Here is a 17,168-nt window from a genome sequence, read left to right as displayed (position 1 = left end):
GACTTGGGCTGCTCGGAAGAAGGCAGGGTTGGACCAGATGGCCTCCAGGTCTCTTCCAACCTGAATTATTATGTGATTCAAACTGTCTTTTAATGTTGTTTTTTAACACAACTGTCCTATCTCCATGATTTGAACTGGTATCTGACCTTCTTCTAGTACATACTGTTAGCTCGAATACGTACTCTTGGAACAAAAAACCCTCTGAGGTTAACTGAGTTTATTTGTAAATCTTATTGTAGGAAAAGCTGCCTCATGCCTTATTTTTTTTAATGTCTTCTTGCTGTGGTGTACACTGAAGCTTCAAAATTTGACAGAGATGTTGCTGCCTTTAGAGTGTGCTTGGAACGGCTGTGGATGTTGCGGATTTCGATTCCACTACAATTCAAACCCAAACTGCCAATAGCCTGAATGAACATTGATCTCCAGGAGGCACGTAGGCAGATGGCATTCAGCAAAACGCGTGCAGCTAGATGCATGCTAAAGTTCCCGTGCTGTTTGTGTGCACATATAGCTATAAATACACTCTGCATGCAGGTTGTGTCCATACAGTCGTGTTCCTGACTGCAGATTCAGCTCAGTGCCACGTTTGTGGGATGGTTGAGACCCTCATCGCTGATGGAAAACAAAATGCACCTGTAACGTGACAGGGGTTTAAAAGTTTAGAGAGAGTTTGGTGTGCAATATAATCACTTTTATTCCTAATACTAAGATCATGTATGTAAAGAGATGCAATTGACCATTTTTTTTTGCACTTTGGCATTGAAATATTTATATGTATTTAAAGATTAAGAATATGTGAGTGTGTGTATACATATACATATATATTAAAAAACCTGCTCAGTTTTGTAAACATGAATGTTACTACTTCTTTATGAGAGGCTTTGTATAGTGTTAACACTACTGTAGTATACATAAACAATTTATAAAATATGACTAAAAAATAAGTGGTGATCAACATAGATACAATCTGTAATCTTAACTGCTCACCTGAAAGAAAAAAAAGAGATCTAGGGCTACCAATCAGATTATTTACCAGAAACATTATGTTAAATATATGAAAACTGAGTAGCTGAATGGCATTGCAGAAATGGAGTATGTTTTAAACAGTTCATTTCATCTGTGCTCATATCATTTTTCCTCAAAAAAACGTAGAAAGAGGAGCTCGGCATTTGAAATCTGGATAAGCAGCCTGCAAGTGTGCTTTGAGGAAATACTGTGATATGACAGGTTTAGTTTTCTATTGAAAAAGATGAGAAACGAATGTCAAAATTAAGGCTTTGTCTGCATGGATCATACAAAGTGAACTAGTCTAAGGACAGGAAACCAGTGCTTGCAAACAGCCTGAGAAGTTTTGTGATGTTTCCAGTAAGGGTTTGTGTTTCCTTGTCAAAATAATGAAAAATAAACTATACCTTAACTAGAAATTAACTAGTTGGTTGATAAGTTTCAAAAACTGTTATGATCCAGAGGGCTCTTGAGGTTTTCGTTGTCCTTATTTCGTCCTAACAGAGCATACCTGTGTATTCAAAATTATTTAAAAAAAAAAAGTGATTCATTTGATTAATTTTTGTTTCATGAAGGAAAGACCTTAAATGCTAAATTGTTTCCTTTTTTGATCTGATTGTATTTGGCTGACAATTATAATTTTATAAATGAAGTGGGATTTAGACATCCAAAATATAGCTGACATACTGAGTCTCCAAGAACTGAGGGGATGACCCTTCTTTTGGCAGAAGTGCTGTCCTCCAGTTTGGTGTGTGCTGGAAGTTGGGATGTTCAAGTGCAGACAAATCTTTACTGAACATAACTCCGGTTTGGAGTCCGGTTTCAGTCTTGCAGCAATCCAGTTTGTGTGGAGTGTCCCATTTGAGTTGTGACACTGGAGACGGAAGTACCTAAAGCACGGTGGGGGGTATATGCAGAACAGCCTTTGTCTGTATGTTCTACACATGTCATATGGATTCTATCAGGGCTTGATGCTAAACTTCGTGATACCTTATACTGGGAACCAAATTCTTTCCTGGGATGTCTGTTGTGCAATTCCTGCTCAAAGCTGGGTTTGAGCCAGGGACACCTGCACTCAGATGCAGAATTTGGTCTTGAGTTCTTATAGATGAATATAGTAACTTCTTTGCTTTGCCAGATTTTTTTGATTTTTTTTTTTTTAACATGTTGAACTATGACAGAAAAAACGTATTCTGGCTTATTATTTTACAATAATTTTAGATTGTCTATTACATGAGTGATAGCGATGTTCTCAAAGCTTATTACACAACTTATCAAATCTTTTTTTTTTTTGCCTGCTCTGCATGCTAAAAATGTCTGGAGCTAAACTAATGTTTTAGATAAACCATCTTTTCTCATATTAGTGTTGGAGGAAAGTGGAGAGAGAACCATCGTTTCTGTTTGTGTTCTATAAAATTACTATTTTTGTAGCTAAAATTTTAGTTGTTGGATTTCAATCCTACAGTGTTGTTTTGTGAATATAAATTTACCTGGGTCCGCTATTTCAAACAGTATATGTATAACAAATCCAGTATAAAATTAAACTAATAAAATGCGCTCTTCTGCAATTTGTTATTGAAAATGTGGCAAATTATTTTGGTCCAAGAATTCAAAACAAAATAGAGAAAATACATTTAACTATTTAAGTTTTATTCCGTGATGCTGCTGCTTATTTTTTTGAAAAGGTGCTTGCAGTTTTGCACAAAAGAAATCAACTTTATTAATTGCTGTGTTTGAAGCACTTTAGGATTCTCCTAAATACAACCAGTATACGGTGTAAAAATGACTGACAAAAAAAATGCTTAATGTGTTTAACTTTTGGTTGCAGTCTCTGCTATTCTGATAGCTTTGATCAGCATGTCCCTTTAAATATAAACCTGTTTCCAGAGATTTTAAATTAGAATTTTTTTTTGTGGGCTGAAATTTTACACATAGTAAGAGACCATTTGAGAAACATCTTGTACTCACATGCCTTTAAGGCGACATGACTAGCCATGTGACTACCTAGCCATCTGTTCTATAAAAGAGACAACATTTGTCCCATAGCAGGATCACCTAGCTATGAGCACTAGGATTCTTTTTCTTAAACAAAAAACCTTTTTATTAACTTTTGGCTATGCATTATAAGGTAGTTGTACGTCCTGTGGTAAGGCCAGAACCTCTGCTTACTGGGGCTCTGCTGCAACAGATGCTCTCTGAATACCACAGGAAGACACTGTCCCTGCTCTGAAATACCAGTCCAAGCCCTGGTACTTTCTAGGGTGTTCTTAGGCAAGTACACGAATATTTGTTTCCCAGGCTGGGTCTATAGTTCGTGCTCCATAGTTTCTTACAATAAAAAAAGCAGAGGAGGAAGTGATCGGGTAAGAACAACGTTTTCTGTTTGCTACCTGGAACAGTCGTATTTGTTACTGGTAACAAAGCTAATTTAATACCTGTGAGCATATGCTACTGTGGTGTCTTCTAATGGGGAAAATCTTTTTTGAAAACCAAGTGTGTCACTAGCTTTTCTATGAATTCAGATGCTTTAAATTGGTGCTAATTTTTTAAAAGAAAATGTAACAGATGGTTAGCAGTGTATTTGTCTGTTTTTGATACCTATATTTTCTTAAATGGTGGCAAGCCAAACTTTATAATGTGCATTTTCAGCTTCATCAGATTCCCAGATTATCCTAAAGTGAGATGTTTAAACTTCCATGGTTGTTACTGCTTCTTTGGAGCTATTGCTTTCAGGTGTTTTATACACTAATAAAACACAATTAGAAAAGATAGCAATACAGAACTATCCCTTTCTTTAAATTCTGTGACATGTTGGGTTCTGCAGGTGGTCTTAGAAGTTTAGGGATAATCAAGATCCCTAATTAAGAGCAAACCACAGATACCTGTGTGCAGTTAACTCAGTACAGTGAAGCCTTACCTGGTCATTAAGATAACTTATAAAGATTATATGAATTTTCATCTATTTTACAGAGATAATAGCAAATAGAAATAATTAACCGTTTTCATACAAATCGAAATGTGAATTCCAGAGAATATATTCTATAGTGTACTGCAGAACACATGCCATTAAAGAGTGTAATAGGCTCCTTGAGTGATTTGTTACGAAATCCAGTTTTATCTAATGACTCAAGATAAACCCCCTCCAAAATTTAGTTCCTTGAGAATTTCTTTGGAAATGCCTTTGAGTTTTAACTCCTTTCAGAATGCTTTGTACATCTTGTTTTGGCCCTCTTTCACCCTCTGTTTACCAGATGTCACAAAAAGTAGCATCAAGCCCTATCACTTGTTACAGTGTTCTGATTTTATGGCCTTAATATTAGTTATAGTATGATATATAATTTCAGAAGAAACATGTGCTTTGAAGTCTAATTATATAGATACTATGTGGCCTCTTCTGCCTATGAAATTAGGCTTTGATTGTCATATCTCATTTTTGATGCTTGTGCAATAGGAACATGTTCCTTTCAGTGCAGTGGCTATTTTGTCTGATGCTGGAGTTTGTTTTCAGGATGACTAGAAAGTTTTTTTGTGGTTTGTTTTTTTTTTTTTTTTTATGGACAGCAGTCATGCTTCCTTGTTTTTTGGATTGCTTTTTCTTTAAGAAAACTAGAATTTCATAAGGAAAACTGTCAATAACTAGTTCTGAAGTGCTAGTTAAAGCCTCGTTCTGAAGCTTTTTGTTTTGTTTTTCTTCAAAAACCTTATCGTAAAACAGTACTAAAGCCACTGTAAAATTACAAATAAATATGTATACTTAAAACATTTGAGCAGTCTGTCTTATTTACTGTAGCAGTGTTTGTTTTTTTCTGGATTCTTGTTGAAGTGGAATGTTTTATGCAAGCAAAATGATGTATGCTCTTCGTTATCTTGAAACATGAAGTTTCAGTTACCGCTTTAGCTTCCATTTAACCAAAAAGGAAGCATTGGTACGAGAAATTAATGAAGAACAGCTTCAAGAGATAGGTGGGTGCTGCTTTCTCCTGATCAGTTGGAGCATTTGGACACATCAACAGCACTTGATTTTACTGCCAAGTGTATTTTGAATTTTTTTTTCTCTATCCATGTGCTTAAACAGTATCGTAATCTGGGTTGTCCTTCCCAGTTTCAGATAAGCTACTGGCTATATATGGGTGTGTCTGTGTGTATATGTGTACATATATAAAAGGACTTTGGAAGAGTTTCCTCTTCACCTTGTGCTTAAACAAGTAGTGTTTCACTTTTTTCTCACTGAACAAGACAGAGGTACAGCTAACTTGAAAAAATAGTTCCATTGTACTTATTCTGAGGAAGAGAGAGTATTCTTGCAAAGACAGTGATGAGCTGTCCAGGCATGTGGCAAAGCTGTCTGCTCTAACTGCGGGGAAGGTGATGTAAAACTTAACTGCTGCTTTGAACAAATTGCTTTTGTTGAGGTTTTCTGATATTAAACAAAGGGTTAATATAGCTGCTTGTCTCCAGCTAGGGCTTTCAGCCAGACTTTTGCATTGTAAAAGCTTCACTTAGGACAGTCGGAAACAATTTTTACAGCCACATCACTGTTTCTTGCACGGAGAACTTATAGGACATTGCAACAGGGTATTGGATAAAGCAGGGGGTGCCCCCAGGTCCCGAAGCTCCCCGGTATTTGATGATGGCATATTTTTCAGGTTGCTTCTTCAGCTCCAGAGGAGGAACTAATTCGTTAAATAGGGAACAAAATTAAAAAAATAAATCAAGCAGGACTATGACATGCATGCAGGGAAGTGCTTTACAAAGCATTACCCAAGTGTGTCCCTTGCCTCACGCCACATCTTTTCTTTCTATTTCCTGCAAGTTCTTGAAGTCGGCAGAACAGTCCTAGAAAGGCGAGGAGGGAGGGAGCTGATTAAACGAGTCAAATAATTTTTGAGGAAAGCAGGACTTCAGAGTGGGGTGTTTTCATAGTAATGAAGTCTCAGAAGATGAAAAATCAAAAGTGGAAACAAGAAGAATGTTAAGTGCATGGAATTCAAATTAAAAAAACTGCTGAGTTCAGGATTACTTGGTGTGACGGTAAGGCAGCAAAGAAACAAGTTCAATGCTGGTGCTCACGGAGACCAGGCAGTGCAGGGAAGGGGTCGGCCAGTGTGCGCTTACGAGCAGCCTGCAGCGTTGCCCTGGGCATGGAATAGGGCATGGCTGCTTCACCCCATGAACCTCGTGGGATAAGACTGTTTTTTTTGATTCACTCGTATTTAATCTTCAAATAAGCTGCTTGCTTCTCTCTGGGGAAGAGGAAAAACGTCTGTGGAGTTTCTGCTTGCACATTGTAAGCTGCTTTAGTGAGACAGTGAGTTATGAAGTAGATGGTCACTGACATTTAATCTTGCTGAAGAGCAAATAATGAACCACATGTTTTTCTCCTATAAAGTGTAATTTTAAGTTCAGTACAGCTTTACGTATACAGATGCCATCACTCATGTTAAAGTTCTTCTACAGCGGGTTAAAAGAACAGCGGTTATTTTCTCGATGCTTAGCTGTGTGTGTCGTTAGTGCTGGTACCACAATCGTGAGCACACTTCTCGTGTGGGGAGAGGCGGCTCTGGAGAGATGGGAGGGAGGGAGTGGGACTCTGCCAGGGACTAATAATGTCTTCTTAAGGGAGTCCTGTGGGGGGGCTAATGATAATCCAGAGGAGCTAATGGCTTTGTAAGAGACCTGCCCCACTTCTTCCATGAATGAATATCCCTTCAGTGAGAGGACAGGAATTGCACTACAGCCCTGGATCCCCGGCACGGGGCCACGTGAGTGCTGGTGGGAGCTGTTGGGAGGTGCGTGCTGTCCCATTGTTCCTCTGGATTTGTCTCTAACCCAAACAGCTGACTTTGGGCTGCAGATACAAGCTCAGCACTCTTCAAAGCCCATGCCATATCGTTGTGACTTCTAGGGTGGCTGGTAAAACACACTCCAGCAGGCACAACATCCTTTGATTGAAACCACTCAGCCACTTGGGCATTCAGGGCATCGCTGCAAGAGTCAAGGCTCGCCAAAAAGCACCTGGGTGCTTCCGCAGCACGCTGCGCACGCTGGCTTGGCAGTTGGGAGTGCAAAGCGTGCCTGGAAGATTTTTCTGGTGAAAGAAAAAGAGAAAGCATCCCTGGCATTTAGCAGGGTGGTGCTGAGATCCTGGAGTTCAGGGATCCCAACAAGTTTTTATCAGCTACTCATTTTATAATTGACAGCCTGGTGGTTACGGTTGGATTTGTTTCACTTCTGAAATGGAAGTATGCGCTGAAATCGGAATGTGGCCTTTCTCTCTCCTACAGTGTAGCTCCATTTCAAATGGAACATGCTCCCGTTTATTTCCATCTGTTAATTTCCCCAAAGGTTTCAAAAAACTCTTCCATTTCTTTTTGGAGCATTTCATTTCTTCTCTCTGCATCTTCCTTTGCTCTCTCTGCATTTCGTGTTTTCATCTCCACAAGACCATACCACTTACGCTGCTGTCCCAGTTTTGAACGCATGTCCTTAATCTCTGACTGCAGCTCTCTGTTCCGCTGCTCCAGGCTGTTGCAGAGACAGACATGGTAAATTACAGGATTTCCCCCCCCCTTTCTTAATAAAGCTACAAGCTTTTTTAAAGCTGGCCTTCTTTAACAGATGTTCCCATAAATATAATGGCATCCCCAATATTTTTCCAATTTAGCATGTTATGTATTAAAGTAAAAGCTGCAATTTTTAGTTATCCTAATTAACAATAAATATAAGTAACCTTATGGCCAAAGGAGTCAGTTTTGGGTTGGGTTTTTTTATGTACTAGAATACTACAGTCTAACAGAAAATGGCAATGCAACATGTTTTAGGAAACACTGAGGATTCTGCTTATATTGCAGTTCTCTTGAACTGCAAAGGGAAATATAGGCAGAATACAGCAAAGAGATTAAAAAAAAAGTTAAAAACCTAGGAACAGTTTCTTTACTAAGAAAAAAAATCAATGAATGATCCTTCAAGAAATTAAATGGAGTGTTTTTTTCTTTACACAGTGTTCAAGGCAAAGCATAATTCAATGTTACCCACTTGCCATCTGTTGAAACTATGCGTGTTGAAGTATTTTATGTCAATTCACATGACATAGCTGTAACTTACAACTAATTAACGGTGTTATATTTAAACTGTTAATTTAACTATACAATAGAAAAGCAGCACTGTTTGTAAAGTGGAATCTGGAAATGTTGCTGCCTTTTTGCTTCGATAACAAGCTATGGCTAAATATTCAATTTCTAATCTTAGAAATTGGCAAAATACTTATGAACACTTTCCTCAGAGTTGTTAAAATTCATGACTTGCAATTTGTAAAGAATAACGACTTACTACTAATGCTGCCAAGAAAACCGTGTGTTTTTTTCTAGAGAAACACTCGGTATTGGATTAAGGCAAAAGGAAAAATACCCACTGGACCAGAGGCTTTTCAAGAGCTCTGTGCAGCCCTGCAAAAAATCTTACAGATGCTCTGGAGTTTCTGAAGCACCTCCCGTGAGAATGAATTCAAATAATTGAGTAATTGCTCATCCAATCCTGTAGTGCTGGGTCCTGGGTGACGTTCCCAGTGGGACGCGGAGGGCATTGACTGCGGCAGCACCCATAGACCCTGCTCGCCAATGAGGACCCCGCAGTGGTTGCACACAGGAGGAAGAGATGCTTTCCCTGCAGATGCCTCATAGTTTTTAAAATCTTTTACCTTGTGATTTTAGATTCGTACTCTGCCTTCTGCCTGGACATCAGCGTCTTCAGGTTTGCCAGGTGGTGCTGCGGGGAGGTTGGGTTTGCCAACAGGTCACCAGACGAAGCAAAGCTGTCGCTGTTGTCCGCTGGGACACGTCCCGTGTTTTCCTGGTCCCCCAGAACGTGACTCACGGCTGTGTTGGTTTCTTGGGAGTCTTCTGGGTGGGAAAGCCTTGTCAAATATCCTGAAGGAGGATTTTCCTCAAACATGGTTTAGCAGCGGGAGCCTGCTGAGCGTGCCCAGCCAGCACCCTGTGCCCTCCGGGCACTGTCAAAGCCTCAATGCCTCCTCTGTTTTAGAGGAGACCTTGTTTTCGGGTCTGTCTCGCTCTGCCTCGCCACGGGCTGTGAGAGTTTTCTTCCTCCCCGCAGCTGTTTGAAGCTTTTTCAAATACTTGGAAATAGGCCATTTTGCTGGAGCCTGGATCTGGTTTCAGGCTCCAGCTTTGCTTCTTGTACGCAGCGGGTCGAGGTCTTGAGCTGCTGCGCCCATCCCCTGCCTGCTTGCCTTCGTTGTCCCGGGTGGTTTACGCTCATCTCCAGGAACTACTACTGCTTTCCTACCCTCGATCTGTGCGGTGTCGTTTGAGTGACATCTGTGGGTGGCCCATTTTATAGCTGTCCGCCCTCAACTGCTTTCCCTCCTGGGTGGGAAGGTGGATTCTGCACCACCAGTCCAGTCCTGGGGCTGTGTGGGGGGAGCAGGGTCCCTGCTTTGCCCGCTGCGAGGACGGGGTGCCTTGTGTTCCCCTCCACAGGCGTTAGAGAAGAGACGTGTTCCATCTGTTTTGGCGTGAGAAAAATGGTACCAATGTCAAACAGCCTCGTCCTTGGTGCATCCACTCTGCTCCGGAGAGAGGGGGGCTGGCTGCTCCAGTCACTGTGCTTCCAGGGCAAGAAGCTGGGGGTTAAAGGAAAAATAGGCTACTCATCAGATATATTTCTGTTCCTCTTAGAAAAACTGTTTGATGTGGGTAAATCTGGAGTGTTTATTTTAGCTGCCTGCCGTCACAAGAGAATCAAGCACAGTACAGAAATAACTTGATTATAACTAAAGGGAGAGCAAACTATGCACAGATTTTAAATGTGTATCTTAAAAGTAATAGAGATGCTTTAAAGTAATTGGGAAAGTTGTTTCCCCGGCCCCCACCTGTTCAGTCTTATGGTACAAGGAATGAAAATGAGCTGGTTTAAATGCTGCTGTATTTCTCTAAGTGCTTTACTGGTCTTCTATGTGAAAACTACCCCGGCTTCACTCTGCACAGCTGCCAAAGCTGCCATGTGTTCCTTGCAGAAGTCGAGGCTGGGACGTTATTGAGACAATTCCTCACTTTAACCTGAGCTCCCTTCAGTTGGAAGAGACCTTAGGAACAAGCAGGCAGGTAGGTGAATGCTTTAGCAATCCAAAGAAGGCCTGGGGTGAGGATAATATAGGAGGGAAAAGAAAAAGTAAATAAGGCTTTCACCTTTTGAGGGTGAGAGGCTGTACTGGAGGAAGGTGGGGAGAGATCCACTAATTGGTTTTTGTGGAGGGAAAATAATCAGCTGATTTAAACACCACTGTCCTCCCCCCATGCACACACACAGACACTGCAGTTGCTCCTAACCTAAACATTTCCTCCAGAAAAAGATATTCCTGGAGTGTCAATACCAGTGCTTTACATGAGTTCTGTGTCTATTAATAATCTAACAGATGGCTGTAGTTTCTGATGAATTGGATTAGGTTTCATTGATTAATCTGTTTTCTCCCCACCCCAAAGGAGAGAGGCAGCAGCTGTGCCGACCCACAGCTGCTGTTGCACAACTGAGAGCGTCTCCATCCCCCATTCCTGCAGGCACCTCCACTCGAAACCATCCCAGCATTGCTGCCCGTCCGAAGGCTGGCCGGGAGCCAGTCTGTTGCCTCTGCTGAGGCAGGATGGAGAATTGGGATGGCTGAGGGGTCCCCATTTGAGAGTGGATAGACTGGGAGGAGTCCGACCTTCGTGGTCCCCTTTGCTGTTGCAGTGCTATAACGACGTGATGTGGATGAAATTAAGGAGGTTGGTGGGCTATAGGAAACTTGGAGAGCTGTGCTTATGGCGTGTCACTGCTGGCCATGGTCAGCAAGCCAATGTATTCCTGAACTGGTTCAGGTGGTTCTTGTGGGAGACCCTTTGGAGGCAGCAGGCTTTCTGCATGTGGGACTGGGACCTGGGAACAAACAGCCCTTAGTCCTGTACCTGTAACACCAGAGCCCCGTGTTGGCACTGAGACAGCGACCAGTTCGTTTCTCTTGACACTCGACTGCTCAAGGAAAGTGTAAAACCACCATTCAGTTGTGGAGCCAACCATGTGTGCGGCGCGTTGTGCTCCTCTGCTTCGCCTTCCTCGCGCAGCTCCGCACTGGCTGAGGCACTGGCCTGAGCTCGTACTCTTCGGGGGGGGGCTCTCTCTGGTTTTGGATTTTGCTAATTACTCACCTTGATGTTATCTTGGAGCTGATGCGCAAAGAAAAGACCACGACAGATGGAAGGAGTCCCCTTCCCAGCTGCCCCCTCACATGCTCGGTTCTGGTGCTGGTGTGGCTTCCGAGCAGTGTGAAGCACGTCAGCTGATGCTGCAATGAACGGAGGGGCTGAGAAGGATGCACCTTCTCCGTTTTCTCCTGGAGATCAGTGCTGGCAGGGCGGATTTATAGCAGGAACCACAGGAAGAAAAATACTCCCTGGGTTAGATGGTGACAGCTCCTCTGTGACAAGTTGTTAATGCATGAGCTGGGCTGGCAGTGTCAGAGGGGAGAGCGGAAGATAAGTGAATAAAAAAGTGCATTGAAGGTTGCTGCGCAGGGGTCGGATTCAAGGATGGGATGAAGGGGAGGGAGCGATGCCACAGGAAATGTTTTCTTCAAGCAGGAGACTGTCTGCAACGCGGGTGGGTCTGCAACTGCACCCTGCAGTTGGGTGACGGACCCGGGGTACAGAAGGGTTTGAGGATCTCGGGTGGCTTTCTGCGGCGTGTGCTAGTACTGGCAACTCCTGAGTTCTCAGAAATTGCACCTATGTGATTCTTAGACAGCCCCATAGCAGCCCTTTTGTAGGGCAGCTGCTGAGCTCCAGGTTAGGAGCATGGGGTGCATCAGAGCAGCATCAATGGGGTAGGGCAGCTGGGATCTCGTCTAGTCTGTGCCTCCCCTCCTAATTATAACCTTCGTCAGGCACAGCACCAGATAATGTTGATTTCTCCCACACTCTCCACCCCTCTGGATTTACATTTATTCATATGCCGTGTTCTCCTTTCACCTTCCCTGTGGCTTCTCAGGGAAGATTGCTTGTATGAGTTTCCTGACGATTTAAAGGTCAGCAATGAAGAGTTGTGTGGGTTTTTTTGCCCTGAGGCAGAGGAAGAGCTCTGTTCCAGACTCTCAGCTTGCAGGGAGCTGGGATGTTTTGAAAAATTGTTTCTTATTTTGGAGTGACTTGGGATGGAGCTTGTGATTCTCTGCGATGACCTCTCCCTGGAGCGCAGAGATGCTGCCATGTGTGGTTAAATTTGAACATGCTTGAAATAGTTCCTCTAGGCGAGCTGTGGGATTCAGCCTCCCTTGGTTCTGGTCCTGTGCCAGCTGCCTGTTCCCCTGCGTCGCCTCTGAGCTCTAGAGGAGAGACCTGAGTACCCTCCCTTCGCCTTTTGTAGGGTATCGTTTGCACCACAGCGGGGTGAGATGCGACCGTTCCAAAAACAATGTCAGTGTGCCCCGGGGACGTGCGTACTTGAGGTTACTGCCTAGATAAAAGCTCATAACTTCATTTGCACAAAAGCTGCTGATAATTGGACTCTGTTTTTGTTAAGCCAGGTTTATCAACACTTTCTCCTCTTCACTTTGGTGGTGGAGACGAGCTCAGCTGCCAGCAAGGGAGAAACCAGAGTCATCCCCATGCGGCCCGTGGGGCATCTCCTTACGCCAACCTCAACTGTTTCACACATGGGCAGCCAAAACGTGCTACCAGGTGTACACCAGAACGGTTGGACAAGTTAACACCTAAAAAGCGTCACTGTGCTCCTGAACCACCTCGCTCTTGATGAGCCCCTCGGGCTGTTGCGCTGGAGAAGGTGTCCTGAGCTGGGGAAGCGCTGCTGGGAGGCCACTGCCCTCGGCAGCGGGATGTGGTCAGAGCTGCGTGGTGGATGGGTCTGAAGTTTAACAATTTCAGACATTCTTTGGGAAAATACTGTAATTCTCTTTAGTAACAATGACACACTCACCCTGAAATGTCTTTGGTAAACTTGATATATATTATAGAGTTATTTTAGAGCTGGGTTAGACCCGCTTAGACCCGTATGTTTGTAGGAATTGTTTGCTTGTGCACATTTATTCAGGCTGGACTCCCCCACCGTCTCCAGGTTGTAATGAAAGAAACAGTTCTCATGGACTCAATATTAACAAAATGATTTGTCTTAAGCTATGTTTGGAAATTAGAACTCAACAAAAATGCATGAACTGATATTTTTTTATTAAATGAAACTACCTGTAGTCAACATGTTTTTGCACCTAAAATTGACTTTAACACTATCTTTGTTTGCCATTAATGAATTGAAAGGTTTGTTCTTGCTGTTGTTTTCCAGGCTGGAATTCCATGATGTTAGAATGGTGAATCCTGTAGTCTTGTCTCTGATTTACTTTTAATTCAAGTGCAAGATAAAAACAAGTTTCCTGTGCTTTTTTTTTTTTCAAATATCATTTGGTGTTTTTAACTCTGAATGAAATATTTACTGTGCTAAATATGGTAAACAAATAGACACAAAGAAAATGTTCTCTCTGCACCTGCAGAAAGAGGCCCAGGACAAATCAGTCTTGGCTGGGACTGACTCTGGTTCCAGGTTCTCACCGACCTGTTCGGGAATCTGAGCTCCTTTAAACTTTTGGCAGCAGTCCCACGTTGTCTGGTAGCAATCTTTTTTGCAAAGAGAAATGGAAACAAAATAATAAAAGAGCAAACATTCATAACTTGATTTTGAAAGCTAATTAAATTTTTAATCTTTGCCTTTTTATGATGCTTATTTGTATACAAAGTTGTTGCTGCATCGCAGCAGGGAGGAGGAGGCATGTATGGCTCGATACCGTAACAACCTGAGCTTTTAAAGCTTTGGGGCTTGTCAGGAATGTTGTATATTGCCCCGTCTGCATAACTTAATGTTTTTGTGCATAAATACGGAGGTCTGCAGATAGATAGCATCACAGAAAACGAGGGCACTTGCCTCCGGGCAGCTGAAAGCTGCTTGAAAAATAAAGCTGGAGCGTTGTTACTGTGACCCCAGCAAAGAGCTGGGAGCATTTGAATTTTATTTTTTTTTTTTTTTTTTTGCTCGTCGCAGGGCTGCAGCTGACTGCGGCATCGTCCTCTTCCCCAACGGAGCCGCGTTGTGTCCCTGCAAACAGCTGCTGCCCAGCTGTAACGCTCCGGGGCTGGGGCTGGCTGGGGGCTTTGGAGTCCTTCCCAATGGGAGACGCTGTCAAACGGAAGGGGCTGTTGTTGCCGGAGAACAGGAACGAGTGGGAAGGGAAAAATGGCCTTTTTTCCTCTTCTCTCCAGAGAAGAGCAGCATTCAGCCGCTCACCCACTAGATGTCACGGTTGGGTCTGGATTTGTGCTACTGTGTCCAGTGCTGCCTGAGCCCAAACGACTGGAGAAGAAAAATTGCGCAATTTTTTCCAGCTCGCTGACAGGTTTTGACCAACGTCTTCTAAAAGCAAGCCAGAAATTATTTTTCATCACTTAAACAAGGGCAAAAAGGCAGACGAGGGGGAATATTTAAAAAAAAACCCAAACAACAGAGGCTCCTGGCAGGAGAGGGCACTGTGTACTTTGCTATATCCAAGGGAACGTGCATTTAGGATGAGTTTATTTTAGGTGGGAGGCTGTGCAGCCGCAGAGCGGCCACCCTGTTCCCTCTGCGGTGTGATACAGGCCCCGTGCCGTGGGGAAAAGCTCCCAGAGAAAGAGTTTGTGAGCCCAGAGCTGCTCCCGGCTCCTCTTTCCCATACCACGCTGGTTTTGAATTCAAACCTGCTTTGTCTGTCATGCTGGGTTAAAGTGGGTAGAGGGGCTGATGGTGGAAAGGGCTGGGGCGAAGGCAGAGCGAGCATGGGGAGGGGTGAACCGGGGCCGCAGCATGGGCAGCGCCTGCATCGCTCTTCAACAAAAGCATCCTCACTAAATACATGCAAATAGCTTTAATTTCTCCCTATTTTGTGTCCTAAACATAGTTTACCTATTTGCTTTAAGTGTAGGGTTTCCATCTGGGGGAAATTAATTCATTTGAAACGCGTGTTCAAATTAACTCTCTCGTCCTTCGGTTTCTTCTGTACTGTAACTCCTGTTGTGTTATAATGGGGAAAAACTGCTTGGAAGGAACCCTCCCAAACTGCCTTTCCCATGGAGTTTGTTTTTAACTGGAGGCAGTTTTGAAGCAGTGCCCTACTTCATTTTTATTTCAGCTCTGCAGATCTGCAAGGGAGGATTTCAGGTGTTCGGTTTGTTCAGCGGCACAGGCGAGCCGGCTGTCTTGTGTTTTCGAAACGACCCTCAACCACTCACAGGGAACGGCCAGTTTAGTTCAGCGTTTGTATTTCTGGTTAACATGAATGGGAGTTGCTGATTTTCAGGATGTCATTCAGTTTTAAGGACTTTATTTCCTTTTGGGATCTTCCCAAGGTGTGTTTCCATGTGGGACTTTTGTCTTTGCATAAGGACAAGGCTTTGATTTCAAAATAGCAAAAAGAAAGTCGAGAGCTCCTGCAATCCCTCTGGAAATGATCATTTTAACAAATGCCTGCTGCTCTGCTTAAAGCGAGCTGTCGTGTTTAGCCGTGTTTTGGATGGTGTCTATAAACACAGCAGCTGTCTGCCTGCAAACGGGACTTTCCAGCAGTGCATAATATGAAAAGAATCTTATTACTAGTTAAAAAAAAAAAAAAAAGGCAAGAAAGACTCAAAGAGCTTGGATGATGCCAGCTTCCTATCAGCTCCAACAATAGTCTAGACATCTCGGAGAGTCATCAGATTAATGTGATGTACGTTCTGCGCTTACAGCTCTACTTTTCTTAAAGAGAGCTGGGAAAAGTGATCCTCCAGGGATCAGTACAACCCTGAAGGGCTCCTTTTTTCCTCTGTCCCACTTCTTACTTATTTCTTTCCCTCCTCTCATATCTGGGTTTGAGTGTCATGGGTCACCTCTTCTATGATTCATAGAATCGTAGAATGGTTTGGGTTGGAAGGGACCTCAAAGATCATCTAGTTCCAACCCCCCTGCCATCGGCAGGGACACCTTCCACTACACCAGGTTGCCCAAAGCCTCATCCAACCTGGCCTTGAACACTTCCAGGGATGGGGCACCTACAACTTCTGTGGGCAGCCTGTTCCAGTGCCTCACCACTCTCAGAGGAAAGATTTTCTTCCTTAGATCTGATGGAAATCTCCCCTCTTGCAGTTTAAATCCATTGCCCCTTGTCCTACTACATGCTCTTGTAAAAAGCCCCTCTCCAGCTTTCTTGTAGCCCCTTTAGGTACTGGAAGGCTGCTAGAAGGTCTCCCCGGAGCCTTCTCTTCTCCAGGCTGAACAGCCCCAACTGTCTCAGCCTGTCTTCATAGGAGAGGCTCCAGGTCTTTGATCACAACTTGAAGCACACAACAGTGACCCTCATTTAATGTCACTAACCTCATTGACACCTTTGCTCAGAAACCCAGTCGCTTTTTGCAAACTTTCCTGGGGCAGGGATGAGGTTGCTTCATTTTGGCCGAGCATCCAGCTCTGTTGCAGGATGGCAGCACCTGTGGCTGTGAGATGGGCTGAGGCTGTCAGAGCTTAGATGGGCTCCATCATGAGGTCAGACGGCTTCACGTTCCCCTTCCCTGGGCCTTTCCTCAGGGTGATGGAGATGGGACGGACCTGAGGTCTGACCCTGCTCTGAACATTTCTCCCAGCCTCCAGCCACTCTCCCATCCGCTCCTTTGGCTGCTGCACCAGGGCACCTCGAGAAGGGGCAGCTCGTTCTGCTGGGGACCGTTTCTGGGTCGAGTGCAGCCATGACCTCTTGAGCCAGGCTGCTCTTCAGGGCAAGAATAAACCATCTCCCAGCTGCAGGAGTCAATGTGTAAAACATTATAAATTTTTACCAAAAAAAAGCCCAATCTCTTGCTATTTAGCAAGTTACATTACTTGCTTGAGTGCAATGCCAGGGATCGGAGTGGGTTTTGTGCCATCCCTCGTGGCCGGCTGAGCCACAGGTGATGCCACCGGGCAGACTCGGCTCTGCCTGCCTGCACCGAGGAGGTTCCCAGAAAAGAAATATCAAAACACCAGAGAAAAGACTTCTCCCAGAATACCTTTTGGTTCATCCAGAAGGAGAAAATGTCAGGAATTTCCCAAGAAAATCTGTATTC

General features: G+C 43.6%; 1 protein-coding gene across 1 annotated transcript; it reads right to left on the bottom strand.

The window, feature by feature from the left end:
* Positions 1-7,322: 7,322 nt before the first annotated feature.
* On the bottom strand, positions 7,323-8,955 carry LOC147527632 (rho GTPase-activating protein 24-like). The gene is made up of 2 exons (XM_086621479.1): positions 8,702-8,955; positions 7,323-7,530 (listed from the first exon to the last, which is right to left on the bottom strand). Exons 1-2 carry the CDS (start codon positions 8,953-8,955, stop codon positions 7,323-7,325), a joined length of 462 nt encoding a protein of 153 aa, XP_086477605.1.
* Between the last annotated feature and the right edge of the window lie 8,213 nt (positions 8,956-17,168).

Source organism: Tauraco erythrolophus, chromosome 16 (assembly GCF_009769465.1).
Source record: "Tauraco erythrolophus isolate bTauEry1 chromosome 16, bTauEry1.pri, whole genome shotgun sequence".
Lineage (NCBI taxonomy): Eukaryota > Metazoa > Chordata > Aves > Musophagiformes > Musophagidae > Tauraco > Tauraco erythrolophus.
The sequence above is the reverse complement of the archived record's forward strand: the minus strand, read 5'-3'. Positions and strand labels throughout refer to the sequence as shown.